The 20,888-nt window shown below is 41.0% G+C and overlaps 1 protein-coding gene across 2 annotated transcripts in view; it reads left to right on the forward strand.

Moving 5' to 3' along the window:
• Positions 1-20,888, forward strand: part of LOC126236658 (protein lin-54 homolog) — a 277,045-nt gene that overhangs the window by 180,304 nt on the left and 75,853 nt on the right. For both annotated transcript variants that reach the window (XM_049946127.1, XM_049946126.1), the window contains exon 7: positions 8,482-8,676. In XM_049946127.1, coding sequence (XP_049802084.1) covers positions 8,482-8,676 — 195 coding nt within the window. The remainder of the gene's footprint in view (positions 1-8,481; positions 8,677-20,888) is intronic.

Genomic DNA, 20,888 nt, shown 5'->3' on the forward strand with positions numbered 1-20,888 from the left:
TTGGGTGTCATATTGTCCTGCTGGAATTGCCCAAGTTCATCAGAATGCTCAGTGGACATGAATGGATGCAGGTGATCAGACAGGATGCGTACATACATGCCACTTGTCAGAGTTGTTACTAGACATATCAGGGGTCGCAAATCACTTCAACCGCACATGCCCCGCACCATTACAGATCCTCCACCAGCTTGAACAGTCCCCTGCTGACATCCAGGGTTCATGGATTCATGAAGTTATCTCCATACCCATACATGTCTATCTGCTTGATACAATTTGAAACGAGACTCGTCTGACCAGGCAACATGTTTCCACTCATCAATAGTGCAGTGTCAGTGTTGACGGGCCAAGCCGAGGTGTAAAGCTTTGTTTAATGCAGTCAGAGGGGTACATGAGTGGGCCTTTGGCTCCGAAAGCCCATATCGATGATGTTTCATTGAACGGTTCATACGCTGACACTTGTTGATGGCCCAGCATTGAAATCTGCAGCAGTTTGTGGAAGGGTTGCGCTTCTGTAACACTGAATAATTCTCTTCAGTCATCATTGATCCAGTTCTAGCAGGATCTTTTTCCAGCTGCAGCGATGTCAGAGATTTGATGTCTTACCGGATTCCTGATGTTGATGCTACACTTGTGAAATGGTCGTATGGGAAAATCCCCACTTGATCACTACTTCGTAGATGCTGTGTCCCATCGCTCGTGTGCAGACTATAGCACCACGTTCAAACTCACTTAAATCATGATAACCTGCCAATGTAGCAGGAGTAATCCGTACATACGTCTGAATCTGAATACACATACCTCACCAGTTTCTTTGGCGCTTCAGTGTATAAGGGCCTAAAGAATGACTAGGTGGGGGTGCTTTGAAAATGGGGCCCTTATTCCACTGGTACTCAAAGTAAATTTGATGTCTTTATTATGTTGTACAGTTGTTTAATACTCTCTGGGGAAAGCAATATCAAAAGTATTGATGACTAAGAAGTCAGATAAAGTCTGAATAACTTGAGAAACTTCAAGAAAGGGGTGTCTTGTCACTACTCATTGTGACATATTTCAGTCTATTTGTCTGCTGTAACTACAGAATCAAACTGCTTATAAACTTCACAATTTAACTGTGCATTACCAAGGTCGTGGAAATGATGGTAGTAAAATTGTTGTGTAACAATTGCAGCACACTTCATATAAGTAGCCTTCAGGTTTTACAGAAGTTCCACATTGTCAATTTTGATGAAATTCGCAGCAGTCTTCCTGACATTTTTTGGAATGGATTCATGTTGTAGATCATTATTAGTAAGTCTTTTTATTTCTACATCTACATCTATACTGTGCAAATCACAGTGAGGGGCATGACAGAGGGTATGTCCTACTGTACCAGTTATTGGTGTTTCTTCCTGTTCCATTCACATGTGGATCATGGGAAGAATGATTGTTTGAATGCCTCTGTGTGTGCAGTAATTATTCTAATCTTATCTTCATTATACCTGTGTGAGCGATACATTGCAGTATATCCCTAGAGTCATCATTTAAAGCCAGTTCTTGAAACTTTGTGTGCTGTTGTTGATGTGCTAGTTTATTTCTGGTTTAAGGCATAGTGTACTTTGTGTTAGCATAGTTCGTGATTAATGTGGAACATTAATGCACACGCGAAAAATTGTATAAATATGTTTGTATGGTCCATGTGGCGGTTTAACCACTGCTGATTTCTTTTAAAGTGAGAAAACCAGCATACCCATTGCCTTAGAAGCCATGCCTGATAGCTGTGCAACAACAGCCGTGGATGACTTTCTTTACCGCAGATTCCCATATGTTTGTAGATGTTCCAGAGCCAGAAGAGGTCTCTTTTAGGATCCTAAGCTCATGTGTACTTCAGGCTACTTGAATTTCTTACCTGTTTCATTAATTTGCTGTGGAATACATTGAGGAAAACTATACTACCAGCCAGATGATGTCACTAATGGGAGTGTTTAGGAAGAAATTTTGGTAACATAGGACTCAGAAATCACATTTTCCAAATGTGATTACTTCGAATTATTAGAGCCACAAAAAAAAAAAAGAAAACTATTCTTTTTATTGGCTTCCTTATTCCATTTTATTTTTTTATAAAAAGAATGTTTTAAACTGAATGCTGTAGAGATGTCTAAAATGAGAAAGGGGGGGGGGGGGGAAGAAGAAGAAGAAGAAGAAGAAGAAACTTCTTCTGTACAGTTTTTCTGACTCGTGCTCATTTTCTAGCCATCAGGACTTTTGATATTGTTGTCCACATAGACAACTAAATAATTTTAGGACGTTATAAAATATGTCGGATTTAATTTGATAGCCAGTGGAATATGGGCCTTTTTTTTTTTTTTTGCGGGAAAAATTAGCCATTCTGACAATTTTAGAAAAACTGTCATTTTTCTCCTTAATTTGTAACCTATTGGAATGGAATTTTATTTTATAAGACCCTGTATTTGTAAGTTATTACAAGATGACAAGTATTGAAATGTATGAAGTAAAATAGTTATAACTTCTGAACGGTTTGCATTAGGACGTTCAGATTGCAAAGCTGGTCACAGGGAATGATGGGAATTAGTATGTGCTGTGTGGTTTGGTTTAGCAATGAAGCCCACATTCATTTGGATGGGTTTGTTAGTAAGCAAAATTGATGCATTTGGGGGACAGAGAATCCGCATTTCATGATCGAGAAGCCTCTTCACCCTCAACGGGTGACTGTGGTGTGCAATGTCCATTCATATAATAATTGGTGCAATTTTCTTGATGGCAGATTGACTACCGAACATTACTTGAAAGTTTTGGAACATGATTTCACCCTCATTATCCAAAATGACCCTAATTTTGACAAGATGCGCTTCATGCGAGATGGAGCTCAACTCCATTGAAGTACGAGAGTCTTTCATGTCCTGGAGCAGCACTTTGGGGACCACATTCTGGCTCTGGGGTACCCGGAGGCCACTGGCATTGGCCTTTATTGGCTGCCATATTCTCCGGGTCAGAACACATGCGACTTCTTTTTGTGGGGCTATATTAAAGATAAGGTGTAAAGCAATAACCCCGAAACCATTGCTGAGCTGAACACAGCCACTCAGGAGGTCATCGACAACATCGATGTTCAGACACATCAGCGAGTCGCGCAGAATTTCACTATTCGTCTGCACCACATCATCACCAATGATGGCAGGCATATTGAACATGTCATAACCTAAATCCGAATGTCAGTTACATGTTGAATAAAGTTGTTTTTAGCACCTTAAATGCATGCATTGCAAAATAAAATAAAGGTTTTTTAGATGGTTTAGACCTTAGTCTTGCTAAAGAAAATAGTTTATAAGAATTTGCAGCAGACTCTTGTGTGTTTTTTTAAAGTGGGTCAGAAATAACCATTTGTCCCACTTTTAGAAAAATTGTCAACTTTGACTTCAATTTGTGAACTATTTGAAATCAGTAGGTTAATCAATTTTCATATTGTAAGACCTTTTTCTGGTAAGTTATTATGCACTAAGTTTCATCGTAGCCCACAATTACTTCCAGAGATATAAAAAGCTAAACTTTACTTTTCTTCTTGTCAGTGTGTTTTTTCGGCTGACTTTGCTTCAAATGATCTGTATGCAAGTCATTCAGGAAATCTTCTTCTTCTTCTTCTACTCCTCCTTTCAATTATTTCACTTTAGAGAGCATAAAAAGTTGTACAAGATTGCATAGTTTTATTTCTTTAAAGAAAATATTGCCGGAGATATTGTTTCAATATTGCCGAAAACTCATGGGTGCACTGTTGATAGCTGAGCTATGGGGTAAAAATTTTCACACAGCATTGCAGCAAAATCTGTGATGGTCATGCAGGAACTTATTCCGAAACTGATCGACTTGGCATGGAATGACCTATGCACAATTAAGGTCGGAGTGTGTTGCTAGATTTTCTCCAGAAATGCTTCATGCTGTGACATAGCTCTTTCTTAGAATCAAAACTGTGTTCACAGATTATTTCTTTTGTTTATCGCTAGTGAGAGATAACTCATGGGACTAGGAATCTCCATAGGAATTTTTGCAGTTCGGCAAGGTCACCAATTTTTGTCTTTAATCACTTTTCCAATATTCTTTAGAACAGTTTAGGAAACTCTTCTTCAGCATATCAGTCTCTGGTTCTTCTATCTTCAGATGTGACTAGTAATGTCTCCACTTGTAGCTCTATAAATACCGGTAATTGTATTATGCGAATTCCCTGTTTGCCAACATCTCTTGAATGAATATTATTGGAGAAAAACCTTGTATATGATAGGAATTACATTTCCAGTCTTTATCAAATTCATAAAACACAATTTTGCTATCAGAAAAGATGTTACACATCACTTTTGATCAGAAGAAATGAAAGTCATTGAACATCTGTTGACAGTACCCTGAATGCTTGAATTTTTTGTTGTTTTGTTTTGTTTTATGATGATGATGATGATGATGTCTCCGGGTCTTGATCACAGACATTCCTAGTACTAAAATGTTTGTGTATAATTTAAGAAATGACTATTCCTTCAAACCTAAGAGTATATTACATGTATTGGTAATGTGCTGAAAATTCCTTCCATCATTCTGAAACAATAAAAGTGATTCCTTCAGTAGTATCCTTTTGGCACCTGGACTTCCATCTCCAAGCAAATTTATTTTGTTACTGAATTTGTTCAGCGAACAACAGACAGAGGACATACTGGGAGAAATACCCTCAGTTACCAAATACAACCCTTTTCATACTACCAACTGTTGTGTGGAATTGGAAGTCACTTAAAGTTCCTCGATAGAGGAAAGACCACAGTACATAATGAAGTGCTCACTACTTTCTATATTTACTACACAGATGAACTGATTCAAATTGTATCATTGTTTTATCATAGTTCACAATATATCAACTGTTGCAACTTTCCGTACTTTCCACATGTACTTCGCATGACTGACTAAACAAATAGGGTACCACAAGCTCTCTGCTTGCGTTCTGGAACTGTGTACTGAGACTGCTTGTCTGGACTTTATATTGCATTACGATGCAGGAGATGACCAGTGAAATAACATGGGTTTCTTAAAGACAAAACAGCAGTCAGTAATGTAGTATCATACCAACTTGCACACATGAGTAGCACACACTCTCTTTGATACACCAAAGCCCAGTCACTTAGAAGAATTGTGGCCACAGGCAACCAACCATTTTTGTGATTATATAAAGTGTTGCTGGCACATATATGTTTGATACATCTGAAACGGTAATACATAGTAAAAAAAGACCAAGATTCTGTGTTTATTTTTCATAATTACTTCAGTTTTTTTGTAGATTACAAATTTTAAATAGGCGTGAGTCATGCTTCGGTAGCTCAGATGCTAGAGCACTTGCCCGCAAAAGGCAAAGGTCCCGAGTTCGAGTCTCGGTCGGGCACACAGTTTTAATCTGCCAGGAAGTTTCATATCAGCGCACACTCCGCTGCAGAGTGAAAATCTCATTCTGGAAACATCCCACAGGCTGTGGCTAAGCCATGTCTCCACAGTATCCTTTATTTCAGGAGTGCTAGTCCTGCAAGGTTCGCAGGAGAGCTTCTGTAAAGTTTGGAAGGTAGGAGACGAGATACTGGCAGAAGTAAAGCTGTGAGTACGGGGCGTGAGTCGTGCTTCGGTAGCTCAGATGCTAGAGCACTTGCCCGCGAAAGGCAAAGGTCCCGAGTTCGAGTCTCGGTCGGGCACACAGTTTTAATCTGCCAGGAAGTTTCATATCAGCGCACACTCTGCTGCAGAGTGAAAATCTCATTCTGGAATATTAGCAATAAGAAATTGTAGCAGACTGCAGTTTTCCCACATATGAATCATCTTCAAACTGTTACCACTCAGATATTTTTCTCTCCTATCCAGAATCAGTTCTAAGCAAAGAAGGGAAGGCAGAAAGGTGGAAGGAGTATATAGAGGGTTTATACAAGGGCGATTCACTTGAGGACAGTATTATGGAAATGGAAGAGGATGTAGATGAAGATGAAATTGGAGATACGATACTGCATGAAGAGTTTGACAGAGCACTGAAAGACCTGAGGGGAAACAAGGCCCTGGGAGTAGACAACATTCCATTAGAACTACTGACGGCCTTGGGAGAGCCAGTCATGACAAAACTCTACCATCTGGTGAGCAAGATGTATGAGACAGGCGAAATACCCACAGACTTCAAGAAGAATATAATAATTCCAATACCAAAGAAAGCAGGTGTTGACAGATGTGAAAAATACCGAACTATCAGTTTAATAAGTCACAGCTGCAAAATACTAACGCGAATTCTTTACAGACGAATGGAAAAACTGGTAGAAGCGGACCTCGGGGAAGATCAGTTTGGATTCCGTAGAAATGTTGGAACACGTGAGGCAATACTAACCTTACGACTTACCTTTGAAGAAAGATTAAGAAAAGGCAAACTTACGTTTCTAGCATTTGTAGACTTAGAGAAAGTTTTTGACAACGTTAACTGGAATACTCTCTTTCAAATTCTGAAGGTGGCAGGGGTAAAATACAGGGAGCGAAAGGCTATTTACAATTTGTACAGAAACCAGATGGCAGTTATAAGAGTCGAGGGGCATGAAAGGGAAGCAGTGGTTGGGAAAGGAGTGAGACAGGGTTGTAGCCTCTCCCCGATGTTATTCAATCTGTATATTGAACAAGCAGTAAAGGAAACAAAAGAAAAATTCGGAGTAGGTATTAAAATCCATGGAGATGAAGTAAAAACTTTGAGGTTCGCCGATGACATTGTAATTCTGTCAGAGACAGCAAAAGACTTGGAAGAGCAGTTGAACGGAATGGACAGTGTCTTGAAAGGAGGATATAAGATGAACATCAACAAAAGCAAAACGAGGATAATGGAATGTAGTCAAATTAAATCGGATGATGCTGAGGGGATTAGATTAGGAAATGAGACACTTAAAGTAGTAAAGGAGTTTTGCTAATTAGGGAGTAAAATAACTGATGATGGTCGAAGTAGAGAGGATATAAAATGTAGACTGGCAATGGCAAGGAAATCATTTCTGAAGAAGAGAAATTTGTTAACATTGAGTATAGATTTAAGTGTCAGGAAGTCGTTTCTGAAAATATTTGTATGGAGTGTAGCCATGTATGGAAGTGAAACATGGACGATAACCAGTTTGGACAAGAAGAGAATAGAAGCTTTCGAAATGTGGTGCTACAGAAGAATGCTGAAGATAAGGTGGGTAGATCACGTAACTAATGAGGAGGTATTGAATAGGATTGGGGAGAAGAGAAGTTTGTGGCACAACTTGACTAGAAGAAGGGATCGTTTGGTAGGACATGTTTTGAGGCATCAAGGGATCACAAATTTAGCATTGGAGGGCAGCGTGGAGGGTAAAAGTCGTAGAGGCAGACCAAGAGATCAATACACTAAGCAGATTCAGAAGGATGTAGGTTGCAGTAGGTACTGGGAGATAAAGAAGCTTGCACAGGATAGAGTAGCATGGAGAGCTGCATCAAACCAGTCTCAGGACTGAAGACCACAACAACAACAACATCCAGAATCAAAGAATTCTGCCTCTTGAGCTTCCAAAATTTCTTGCTCGCTCAACATACGTGACATATTTAAAGCAGAATTACAGAAAACACCGAAACCTAACAATTATGCGGATGAAATTAAGACAGTGTGAACACACCCTGGCTCACCCATTTGCGACAACAGGTGTAACATACGCCAACATTCCTTTTGAACTAATTCTAAAAGTGGACACCAGAAGGAAGCACCTGTTAAGAAACAGGCAGTGAGACATCCATACATAGTTCTCACATGAAATGAGTGGTAGGTGGCTTGCACCATCAATAAAATCATGGCCCAAAGTATACTCGGTCGCAGTCTTTTGAACAGTGTTGTAGCTCAAATTATGCTTGGGTTTGGTCGCCAAACTGTCATGTGACTTCACATCAGCACTTAACTGCACACTCCATGAAAAAGACAATAACTGTTATGTCAGTACAAACAGGACATCCACCTACAGCAAAGACTTGGAACCAAGTGATTTCCACTTCATCAAACATGAGCAACTAGATTGCCTCCTGAAATTTTGATAGTATTGGGGAACTTCAAAGTGGTATCACAGGCTGTGACAGCAAAGCTTTTGCTGAGCGAATGTATCAACTCTTTCAGAAATGTGATAAATTTGTAAATCTAAATGGTGATTATATAAGAAAATAATATGAAGGTCAAAAACATGCTTTTAACTATTTCAGTATTTTATTTGGTGCGTAATGTAGGATATTCTCTAGATAACTCTCATATGACATGAATTATAAGCTGATATCGATTGATGGATGATTGGCAGGTGCAAAGAAATGAACCTATTACTAATCAAATATTGATAATCACTGGGTGTGGGTCTATTATAACCTGATCTCTAAAAACTGTAATGTATTCCTTCTCTAAATTTTTCCAAGTATTATTTAAACAGGCATAATGTTTTTATTTTTCCCATGGAAAAGGTTGTTCCAAAACCTGCCTCTGGTCAACCTGCACAGAGGATCCTCATTCCTGCAGCTACTCCAGTGTCACAGCTTCGAGGAGCTCAGAATGTAGCAACGCTTCAAGCTTCAACAGTTACAGGAGCAGCTATTCTTCCATCTGGTGGTAACAGCTACGTGATGCTGCCAGCACACTATGTGGAGCAAGTTAAAAATGTAAGTTGCTGATGTTTCTCTGTCTTCTTGCTTTCTTAGTTTTGGATAAATATGACATGTACATCCGTAATACTCTTTCCTTACTCACTGAATATCTGAGAGCCACATCCTTACGCAGTATTTGTGCAGTAAGGATGAATTTTTATTTGGAGTATGTTACTAATGGACATAGCTCTAGGTGAACAGAACTTAGTCACAAGCAATGTAAACTCTAGGTTGGAATAACAACAGAATTAGGAAAACGATAGGCTGCTACTCACCATAAAGATGGCCTATTGAGTTGCAGATCGGCTCAATGAAAAGACTGTTACACATTAAAGATTTTTGTCAGCGCCTTCTTCAGCAAGGGAAACACACACACACACACACACACACACACACACACACACACACACACACACACACACACAAGCACATCACATACACATGACAGGTACCACCAGCAGCTCCGACCACATTGAGACTGTCACATAAATAGCAATGTGAAGTGAGGTGGGGTTGGGAGGGACAGCAGGATATGATTTGGATAGAGAAGATTGCTGTCTGGTGTTGTGTGGGTGGGAGAGGAGAGTGCTGTATAGTGGTGTGTGTGTGGGGGGGGGGGGGGGGAGAGAAGAGTTATGTGTGGTGGAGTGGGCAGGAACTAGACGACGGCTTGATGAGAATGCCAGTTGCAGCATCAGGAAGTGGGTTGTGTATATTGGGGGGGGGGGGGGGGGGCGAACACGAAGCAAAAATGTAGAAGAGCAAAGGATGAGGGTGCGTTGTTGGAGGACAGCACACAGTGAGGCTGTGAAAAGGGAGGTGGTATTAGGACAGAGACACAGGGGGTGAAACTGTTAGATGGTGGATGTGGGGACAGTAGATTGAGGCCAAGATAATATCAAGAGCAGAGAATGTGTTGTAAGGATAATTGCTATCTGCACAATTTGGAAAAGTTAGTGGTGGAGAGGAGGATCCAGATGACCTGGGTAGTGAAGCATCCATTGAAATCAAGCACGTTATGTTCAAATGTCTGTTGTGCCACAGGATGGTGTACTGTGCGCTTTGCCACAGTTTAGTGGTGGGCATTCATCCTGGTGGATAGCTAGTTGGTAGTCACACTACTATAAAAAGCTGTGCAACAGTTGAAGCAGAGCAGGTATGACAAGACTGCTTTCACAGGTGGCCTGGGCTTGATGGAGTAAGACAAGCCTGGACTGGAGTAGGAAGTCCTGAGTGGGTGGAGTGGGAATTTTTTGCACCTGGGGACTTCCACAGGGATATGATAGCGGTTTTTCCCAGCCCCGATCTATGGTAACCTATTAGCTCACATTCACCATCCACCATCCAACTGTTTTTGCCCCCTCTGTCCTATCACCTCCTTCATTTCCACAGTCCCTCACCCTCATTGTGCAATGCCCTCTGTGAATGCGCCCACTCGTATTTTCCCCTTTCCTGCTCCTCTCCATTGCCGCTCCCAGTTCCGCCCCACATCCCACCTCCCGACACTGCACCTGGTAGTCTCATCAGACTGCCATCTAGTGTTCTAATCCCTGCACCTGCCACCAGACAGTGCTAGAACTCTTTAGTTCTGGCCATGCCACCTTTAGTGAGTTTTATGATGTATGTTAAATGCTGGTTTACATATTGTTTTGGAAATCAGCTGTTTTAGCATATTTAGAGAATGGCTAACACTTTCCCTGTACTTATCTTCCCTCCTAAATATAATAAACTGGATCTTGGAATATTTTTGTGAAAGACTGATCTCCACTATATATGAATATGTTTAGTAAACCCAGGTTTACAAAGCATGGTCTGGTGATCACTGTCATACCTATATCACAGTAATCTGTGTGTGAAATAAAAATCAAGAGATGTTGGATTAGTGAGATGAATCAGAAAGATTTTATAAACCTTCCTAAGAAAAGTTTTAGTCTTCAAGTTGGGATTATTGATGAAATAAATGTATTTTGAGCCACAATTTTTGGCAACAGACAACATTTGGGGAATCTGCTTATCATGGTTGTATCAAATTTGCTCCGATTAAGTGAAGCTCTTTCTGAGGTGGCTTAAGTTGTCTTCACTTCTTGTGGAAACTCCATTGACCCTTGAATTTCCTCTTTGACATAGCACATATTAAACAGCATAGACTATTTATACTCAGCCTTACAAGAAGAGCCTGGGCATCCGGTTCCTCTTGAGAAAAAAAATCTGTAATAAAATATAACTTTATTGTTGACAGCAACAGAACAAAACATGTAAGCCAGAATATGTATATAATCATTAAAAGAGTAAACCGCTGAGTATAGGAAGGAGGTTGAATGTTTGTAATGGAAATCAAATATATTACGTTCAGCTAGATTAAAACGAAAACAAATTATGAACTTAAATGGACAAGATAAGCCAACATGTGATTACCAATCAGATGTTTTTATTGGTCAACTGATCAACAAACACCTAAAACAAGTTGTCTAGACGTTTGTGAGTCTAAAAGAGGATTTTCAATACCTTGCTCTATATGAACAACTGTGTGACTCCCCTCTTACTGCAGCCCTACCATCATTTCACTTGCCTGCACATTTCACTCTTGTGGCCACTCACCAAAGTCTCCTACCTGTCTTACCCTGTGCATCTTGTTCTTCTCCCCCCCCTCCCCCCTCCTCCCCCCTCCTCCCCCCTCCTCCCCCTTCCTCCCCCTTCCCCACTCCTCCCCACTCCTCCCCACTCCTCCCCCCTCCTTCCCACTCCTCCCCCCTCCTCCCCCATGTCTCTCATCCTTCACCTCTCACCCACCACCCATGCAACTCGCCCTCTGCCACAATTTGCCTTTGGCCCACTAGCCTGGCCCCTCACATCGCTTGTTATGTTTGTCCTATTTTCTTTCTTTTTTCTTACCAATCACACTACTCAGTCTTTCAGTCTCCCTCACTTACCCTCCACAATCACCCAACCTATTGTATTTCTATCCTTCTGAAATGTACTGAGCAAAATTTTTTTTTAATTGTCCCCATGCATAATGTAATAAAATTAGTTTCAGTTATAAAAATCATTAAGTTATGGCTTGCTAATGTATACACAAGTCTGATATAATATTCAGCAAAATGCTTGCTTGTAATTCGAGCATTAGAACGATTTAACATTTTGAACTAGGAAAAAAAAAAAAAACTGTGAATGTTGGATTGCATATGCTTTCTTTCTCTGAAGATTTTCAAAATGAATGTGTCCTCTTCTGATAAAGTGGCTATGGACATCTAAATGAATAGAAATTCCACTGAAATTGCAGCAATAAGTTTGCCCCTGCTTTTAGTGTCACTGTTAGTGTAGGATGTAGATTAAAATCATGGTTTATTTTGTGTTTCATTGGGTGTAACCAGTTCCTTTTGGCTCTTGTTCTAAGGATACATTAATGGTGCAACCATACTGTTGGCACCTCATTGCTCACCAGAAAGAAGCTCTTACCTGGCATCTGGTGGTTACTTAAATGTATGCTCAATATGTTTGTGAAAATACATGTTTAAAGTCTGTGATATGTGTAAGACCTGAAATTGTACAAAATGCTTTGTCCAAAGGTCATATGGTGCAGTTAGCTCAGGGGCCCACAAGAAGTGTAAATGGTTGTGATAACATACTCGACCTCTTGACAAGAAACAATCTTAGAAGGAACCCCTTGAATGTGAATCACAAGTTCAATCTTTATTAAGGCTTATTTGATAGTGTTGTGTTGACAGTTGTGACAGGCAAAATGTTAGCTGCTAATAACTCACCATATGTATCAGGAAGGTGACAGAAATGAGTGTCCATGAGGTGCAGAAATCAACCTTCTATGGGATGTATGTGGTACACTTCACAAAGCTGACATCTTCAACATTCAAGAAATGTTCAGAACAAACCATTAATGTGCACCATGAACACTGAATCAAAAATTGTATGCCACAGTGGTCATAAAAGTTTACACCATCAAGATCAAAGGCGAACTCCTTGGGAGTCATTCACTGTGCAGGACAATCAGCTAGGTGTCCAGTCTTAAGGAATTGCATGTAGAATCATGTTGGTGTAACTGGGTAATGAGAACTGATGGAATGTGATGGCACGAAACTGAATGCGAAGCAGTCTATTGTAGAGCTTATCGTGAAACTAGCTATCCTTAAAGGAGTAACTGTAGATAGTGCAATAATATACTGAGGTGGCAAAAGTCGTGGGATACCCCCTAATATTGTGTTGGACCTCATTATGCCCAGCATAGTGCAGCAACTTGTCGTGGCATGGAGTCTGCAAGTCATTGGAAGTCCCTTGCAGAAATATTGAGCCATGCTGCCTCTACAGCCATCTATAATTTCAAAAGCATTGCTGGTGCATGATTTTGTGTGCAAGCTGACAGCTAGATATGTCCCATAAATACTCAGTGGAATTAATGTTGGGCAATGAGGGTGGCCAAATCATTCACTCACATTTCCAGCATGTTCTTGAAACCAGTCGCAAACAGTTGTGGCCTGGTGACATGGCACATTGTTATTTGAGAACATGAAGTCCATGAATGGTTGCAAATGATCTCCAAGTAGCTGAATATAACCATTTCAGCACAGTGATTCATTCAGTTGGACCAGAGGACCTAGTAGACTCCATGTAAACACACTCCACACAATTACGGAGCAGCCACCATTTTGCACAGTGCCTTGTTGAAAACTCGGGTCCATGGCTTTATGGAACCTGCACCACACTCAAACCCTACCATAAGCTCTTACCACCTGAAATTGGGACTCATCTGACCAGGTAACAGTTTTCCAGTCATCTAGGGTCCAACCAACACAGTCCTGAGCCCAGGAGAGGCGCTGCAGGTGATGTGGTGATAGCAAAGGCACTCACATTGGTAGTCTGCTACCATAGCCGTTTAACACCAGATTTCGCCGCACTATCGTAATTGTACATTTGTTATACATCCCGTATTGATTTCTGCAGTTACTTCACAAAGTGTAGCTTGTCTGTCAGCACTGACAAATCTACACTAACACTACTGCTCTCAGTCATTAAGTGAAGGTTGTTGACCACTGCATTGTCTGAGGTGAGAGGTAATGCCTGAAATTTTGTATTCTTGCACCATCTTGACACTGTGGTTTTCAGAATTTCATCTTGACACTGTGGTTTTCAGAATTTCATCTTGACACTGTGGTTTTCAGAATTTCATCTTGACACTGTGGTTTTCAGAATTTCATCTTGACACTGTGGTTTTCAGAATTTCATCTTGACACTGTGGTTTTCAGAATTTCATCTTGACACTGTGGTTTTCAGAATTTCATCTTGACACTGTGGTTTTCAGAATTTCATCTTGACACTGTGGTTTTCAGAATTTCATCTTGACACTGTGGTTTTCAGAATTTCATCTTGACATTGTGGTTTTCAGAATTTTGAGTTGCCTAATGATTTCCAAAATTGAATGTCCCATATGTTCTGCGCCAACTACCATCCCATGTTCAAAGGCTGTTAATTCCCATCGTGTGGCCGTAATAATTTCGGAAACCTTTTACGTGAATCACCGGAGTACAAATGACAGCTCTGCCAGTGCACTGCCCTTTTGTATCTTCTGTATGTAATACTACTGCCAGTTGTATATGTGCATAATGCTATCCTATGACTTTTGTCACTTCTGTGTATGTTTTATAGGCATGGAAAAAACAAACATCCAGAGGCTGAATTTGTCCAATGGTTCCAGGTGGCATGAATTGCAATGTCATACATTTTTATGGAGTGATAGTTTATTCTAAAGGAGTATGATTCTTATATGCAGACCAGGAATCAAGTAAAAGCATGTTATTTGGACCATCTATTGTCCAAAAGCAGTGCTCATACTGTAGTTGTTGTTCTCTTACCCATGTTTTCCCATGCTTGCTTGCTGTGACAAATATTCTCCACTGCTCTTGCAAAATCATGCATATGAGAAAGAATCATAGGGGAACGGAGCACCTCCAACTTCACACAGCACAATAAATAACTTTGGAGCTAATTTACCATCCAGATTAACAGTCAGTTTAAATGTATACAAGTGCATTAAGGCAATGACGTTAGTTGACCGTAATGCAACTCTCTTGGTCAAATAACTTACAGGTTTGCTGCCGGGTGACGTCATAGACCACTGCCAATATTTTGACAGGAGCACACCCTGCCATTCTCAAGGCACAACTGCACGGAGGAAGCAATGTGCAAGGGAATTTAATATCTTGGTTCACAGAGGAGAAAAAAGGAAGATACCCCACACATAACAAGTAACCGCAGAGTCAACACACAACCAAGGATAACCAACATCAGAAATATCGACAGTGACTATTTATCAACAGGTGAGGTAGCACTAATTCTGTCCCTCTGTTTTTGATGAGAGACAGAGCTGGATTCAAAGCAGCATTTAAACAAAATCCACCATCTCTGTTTATAAGGTTGCTTGATAGTTTGATTTTAACAGCTTCCTTAATAACACTATCCCAATAGCTGGACGTGCAAGCCAGAATTGTTGTATTCCATAGGATGACCGGTCCTTGTTTCTCCTCTGTGAACCGAGGTATTAAATTCCCTTGCACATTGCTTCCTCCGTGCAGTTGTGCCTTGAGAATGGCAGGGTGTGTTCCTGTCGAAATATTGGCGGCGGTAAACGACATCACCTGGCAGCAAACCCGTAAGTTATTTGAACATTCAATTCGCCAGGAAATGTTAAGGTCTCAAACTCTCTTGGTGCTTCCAATTTCAGGGTTCCTTTCAAATGCATTTTCTCTTCAAATTTCAATTGGTCAGAGTCGAAAACAAATTACGTACTGAATGATGGGATAAGTTAGTTTATCTCATTTACACATTTTCGGTTCAGTTCTGCAGTATGCTGTGCATCGTCAAGCTGACGCTTTGTTTGAAATTTAGTTATGTTATATCTTCCAATACTATAGCACTCTTTGAAGTTATGCAAGAATGCACTGCTTCCCTGGAACTCACTGTAATCTATGTGATGCACAATTTGATGTGCATAACATAGTAGGTCACTATCATTCAGATCCTGTAAATTGTATCAAGCATCCTTGAAACACGCAAACTCCAGTTTTTGTAACAAGTGCATCTTGTCCTCCCTTGACTATCCATAGTTTTTCTTATTGCTGCGGATGTATTTTAAATCTGTTCGTAATTGTTCTTTTACTACGCTGTGGATGATCTTCCAAGCACATAATTATGTTTAGTATCCACTCCTTGGATGACGATTGTCCTTTGCTACGTTTCACTGGAGATTGGGTTTATGGCTTGTTGTCTGACAAGGATGATGAACTACATGGCTTGACACATGTATTAGTATCACTTTCACTTGTTAAGCCAGAATTGTCATCATTGTACTCCCCATGTGCATTGTCTACACAGTGAAATATATACAACACCACACATTCCACTGACTCATCTGCCACTACTTTCTCACTCTGCGAAATTTTCCCTTCTGGTGAAATTTCAACTTCAGCAACGGTTCTTGTAGATATAATCCAATGTTTTCTTTGTTTATTGTTGCCATTGCTCTGTTTTGTATGGGCACCACTAGCACTGTATCACTGTTGTTAGTTTCGCATCGACTGAGCAGTTCAGCTATGCTCCATAGCCTCAAGCTGTACCCATCAGTGGATACCTCCAGTGTCAGCCCCTGTTGCCATTAGCAGCCAGTATTGTGGTTGCATAGCGGACAATGTGTGGAGCATCGAATGCCTTAAATATCATTGACCTTTTGTGACCTCGCTCTCAGTGGGTTCTTTGTTAGGCAAATAGACAGTCATAATAGATGCATGAATTAGTGGTAAAATGTCACTGTAGCAAGACTGAATACCATTAACTTCCAAACCACTAAAAGCAAATGTCAAATGAATCTAAAAAAGCAGGTAAAAGTTTGAGAGGCTTCCAAAGAGACTGTCTCCATTCCTTCCAAACAAGTATGCAAGTGTAGAACATATGTGGCTTGAACTCAAATAAAAATTCAGTTTAGTACCAAGTACATTAATGAGAGATGAAGCTGTTCCCATGTGATACACAAAAAGGGGTAGAACGTTGTTGCAGAAGCATCAGAAAAAATGTGCCAAATTTAAAAGAATGCAATATCCCGAAAAACTGTGAAGTTCTACAGACACTCAAAATGTTGTGTGGATTTAAATGCCATATGCTTTTAATAATTCCCAAAACCGAAATTGTCTCAAAATCTGACAAAACCCAAAGAGATTTTGGTCATGTGTAAAGTACACCACAGGCAGGACACAAATAATACCTTCACTGGGTGATAACGAATGGTAGTGCTACTGATGGCAGCACGACTAAAACAAAAATACTAAATGTGGCTTAGCAAAATTCATTCATGAAAGATGATGAAGTAGGTATTTCAGAATTTGAATCATAGTTAACGTAGAAGTAGATCGATATCTTCAGTGTACCGAAGCAACTCAGATCACTTAATAGAGGCAAATGCTCCAGACCAGACTGTATACCAATTAGATTCCTTTCAGAGAATGCCAGTACAATAGCCCCTTACATAGCAGTTGTATACAACCTCTCGCTCGACAGAAGATCCCTCCCTAAAGACTTGAAAGTTTGGCAGCTCACAACAGTGTTCAAGAAAGAAAATAGGAGTAACCCACTGAATTACAGACAGATATCACTGACGATATGCAGTGGGATTTTGAAATATATGCTGTGTTTGGACATTGTGAATTACCTCAAAGAAAACAATATATTGACACATAACCAGTTTGGACAAAGAAAATATCATTCTTCTGAACAAACCTGGCTCTTCATTCACACAAGGTAGAGTGTGCTGTCAACAGGGGATCTCAGATTGATTCCGTACTTCTGAATTTTCAGAACACTTTTGATACCATTCCTCACAAGTGGCTTCTAATCAAATAGTGGAAACTCCAGGTTGCGGAATATCAACAATATTAAAAAAGGATAGATTGGTACTCACTGTAAAAATGACATGTTCTGTAGCCGATAGACACAATGAAAGGACTGTTACACACTTAGCTTTCAGCCAAAGCTCTCATCAGAAAATGAAGCACACACATATTCATGCAAGCAAGCACATCTCATGCACACATGACCACCATATCTGGTGGGGCAGGGAAGAAGTAGGGATAGCAGGGTATGGGTTGGGGGAGGGGGGGAGAGAAAGCTGTCTGGCAGAACATTTATGGACTAGCTGTATGTATGGCAAGATTGCTAGGTGTAGTGTTAGGAGCCTGTGAGCTAGGGAGTGGTGAGGGGAGCAAAAAAGGCAAGGGGCAGAAAGGGGAAATACAGATGGGTGCATTGGCAGAGGGCTGCCTACAATGAGGGTGAGGGGATGTGAATAGGGAGGAGGTGGATTCTGTTGCGTGAAGGGTGTTGGGACAGTGGGTTACCACAGGTTGAGGCCGGGATAATATCGGGAGTGAAGAATGTGTTGCAAGGATAACTTCCCATCAGCACAGTTCAGCGAAGTTAGTGGTGGATAAGAGGGTCCACATGGCCTCAGTTGTAAGGCAGCCATTGAAAGCAAGCATGTTACATTCAGCTGCATGTTGTGCCACAGAGTAGTCTACCATGCTCTGGATGGTGGCCATTTGTCCTGATGGACAGTTGGCTGATAGTCATACCAACATGGATGGAAAGCTGTGCAATTAGTGCAGCAGAGATGGTATGTGACATGGCGGCTTTCACAGGTGGCCCGGCCTCTGGTTGGGTATGGTCAGCCTGTGACAAGGCAGGAAAAGGAAGTGCTGAGAGGGTCGATTGGGCAGGTCTTGCACCTGGGTCTTCCACAGGAATGTGATCCCTGTGGCAAGGGTTTGTGTTGCGGTCGCATAGGGATAGACTGGGATGATATGCATTTTGAATGGGTGACAGATACCACTTTAGGAGGGGTCGTAAGGAACTTGAGTATGATGTCCTTCATTTCAGGCACTGATGATGGATAATCAAAGCCCAGATGAAGGATGTGATTGTTCCACTCTCGGGTTATATTGGGTGACAAAGGGAACACTCCTTTGTAGCTGGTTCTTAGCTGTGGTGGGAGGATTACGTTGCGTGTGGTACATGTCATGGGAAATTTGTTTGCGGACTAGTCCTAAGGGACAGTGCTCTAATGCAGTAAAAAGACTCTCTCCCTTGTAATTAAAATATCGGGTGTTCTGAGATGGTGGGGAGCCAAGTATTTGTAGAATTTACCCCGAAATTCTCGAAGCAGTACAGTGTGTCTCTGTAAAGGGCTTTGAGACTCTCAGCATATTGGGCAAGGGAGCTCTTGTCACAGCACATATGCTGTCCCCAGATGGTCAGGCTGTATGAGAGGGATTTTTTGGTGTGGAAGGGATGGCAGCTGCTTAAATGCAGGTACTGTTTGTGGTTGGTGGGTTTATGTGGGCAGAGCTGTGATGGAGCCATCAGAGAAGAGATGGTCAACATAAAGGATGGTGATGCATTGGTTGAGGAGGACCAGCTGAAACAGACGGTGGAAAAGGTTAGGAAGGGGTGGGGGAGGGGGAGGAACATGGTTGAATGGCCTGGAAAAGGCAGGGTTCAGTGTTGAGATTGGGTTGGCTTTGGTTGGAGGGGTTGGCAGCAAAAAAAGTTTTTCTATTGCAGGTATAGGAAAGTAGGTCTTTGACAAATCCAACATGGTTAAACATGACTGTAGGGCTAAAGGTGATGCATCTGGAGAGGACTGAAACTTCTCTGGGGCTTAGGATTTGGTGGAAAGGTTTACAGCAGTGTTCTGTGAATTTTTTGGCTATGGACTTAGTGGCATGTTGTTAGGGAACTTCGGGGACCTGGCAAGTGGAAAAGGTCAGCTAGGTGGGGTCTGGGTGTTATGAGAGGCTGACAAAGACAAATACTGTGCATTTTGATAGTGATGCACCAAGATGGTGGTAGTATGTCAGCAGGTCGGATACTTTATGTAACTGATGTTTGGAATGTTCCTCCAAGTGGTGGAGAGCAAGCGATTAAAGTTCAGGGATGTGATGAATGTAGTCGGGATTACACAGTTTCAGTATCTTGCAGAGGGAGCAGAGGTGGTCCTGGGATGCCTGTGTCATGAGATATATTTCTGCAGTACCAGGTTTGTGAGAGCCCAGGACTGGCAAAATCTGAAAAGGTGAAAGTCATTTTGAAAGGAAAGGTGGGATCGAGAGAAAGGAATTTTCATGGTTAGGCCATTGGAGGTGATTCCATGGTTTAGGCAACAGTTAAGGAACAGAATGTGAGACTGGGTTTTAGCCAGGGTAAGGAATATTTTTCTGAACTGGATCAGCAATATGAAGCATGGTCTATTGTGGCAAGGATGGCATTGAGGTAACAGGTATGATGGGGAAATGGAGAAATGAAGGTGTTTGATTGTTGCCAGGCAGCTGCCCCACACACACACACATATATATATATATATATATATATATATATATATATATATATATATGTGTGTGTGTGTGTGTGTGTGTGTGTGTGTGTGTGTGTTCCCTTTTCTGACAAAGGCATCAGCTGAAAGTTAAATGTGTAACAATCCTTTCATTTCCCTGTCTGTGGCTCAATGTGTCATCTTTATGGTGAGTAGTAATCTATCCTTTTCCTAATTGTGCTAACCAAATAGTGTGCTTATGGGTTATCATCTCATTTGTGTGCCTGGATTCATAATTTCCTGTCAGAAAGGACACAGTCCACAGTAACTGACAGAGTGTCATCATGTGAAACAGAAGTGAAATCCAGTTTTCCCTAAAGAACTGATACAGGCCTTCTGCTATTCCTGATCTAATTAAACAATTCAAGAGATAATCCGAGCAGCTCTCAAGATTGTTTGCGGATGATACGGTCATGTATTGTGGAGTAACATCAAAATTAATTGCAAAATTATTTAGATGAGATATCTTTATGGTGCAAAACGTGGCAGTTGCCCCTAAACAATAAGAAGTGTGAGGTCCTCTGCATGAGTATTAAGGACTCTGCTAAATTAGTGCTACATGTTTACTCTCTCAAGTTTGAAAGTTGTCAATTCAACTGGATGCCTAGAGATTGTTGTTACAAACAACTGAAATTGGTACCATCACAATGAAAATGCGGGGAAGATGAACCAAAGACTGCATTTTATTGGCCGTACGCTTACTAGATGCTATAAATCTACTAGCGAGACTGCCTACAACACACTTGTCCATCCTCTTCTGGAGTATCACTGTGCGGTATGGGATCCTTACCAGATATGATTGACA

The sequence above is a fragment of the Schistocerca nitens genome, chromosome 2, assembly GCF_023898315.1.
Source record: "Schistocerca nitens isolate TAMUIC-IGC-003100 chromosome 2, iqSchNite1.1, whole genome shotgun sequence".
NCBI classification, from domain to species: domain Eukaryota; kingdom Metazoa; phylum Arthropoda; class Insecta; order Orthoptera; family Acrididae; genus Schistocerca; species Schistocerca nitens.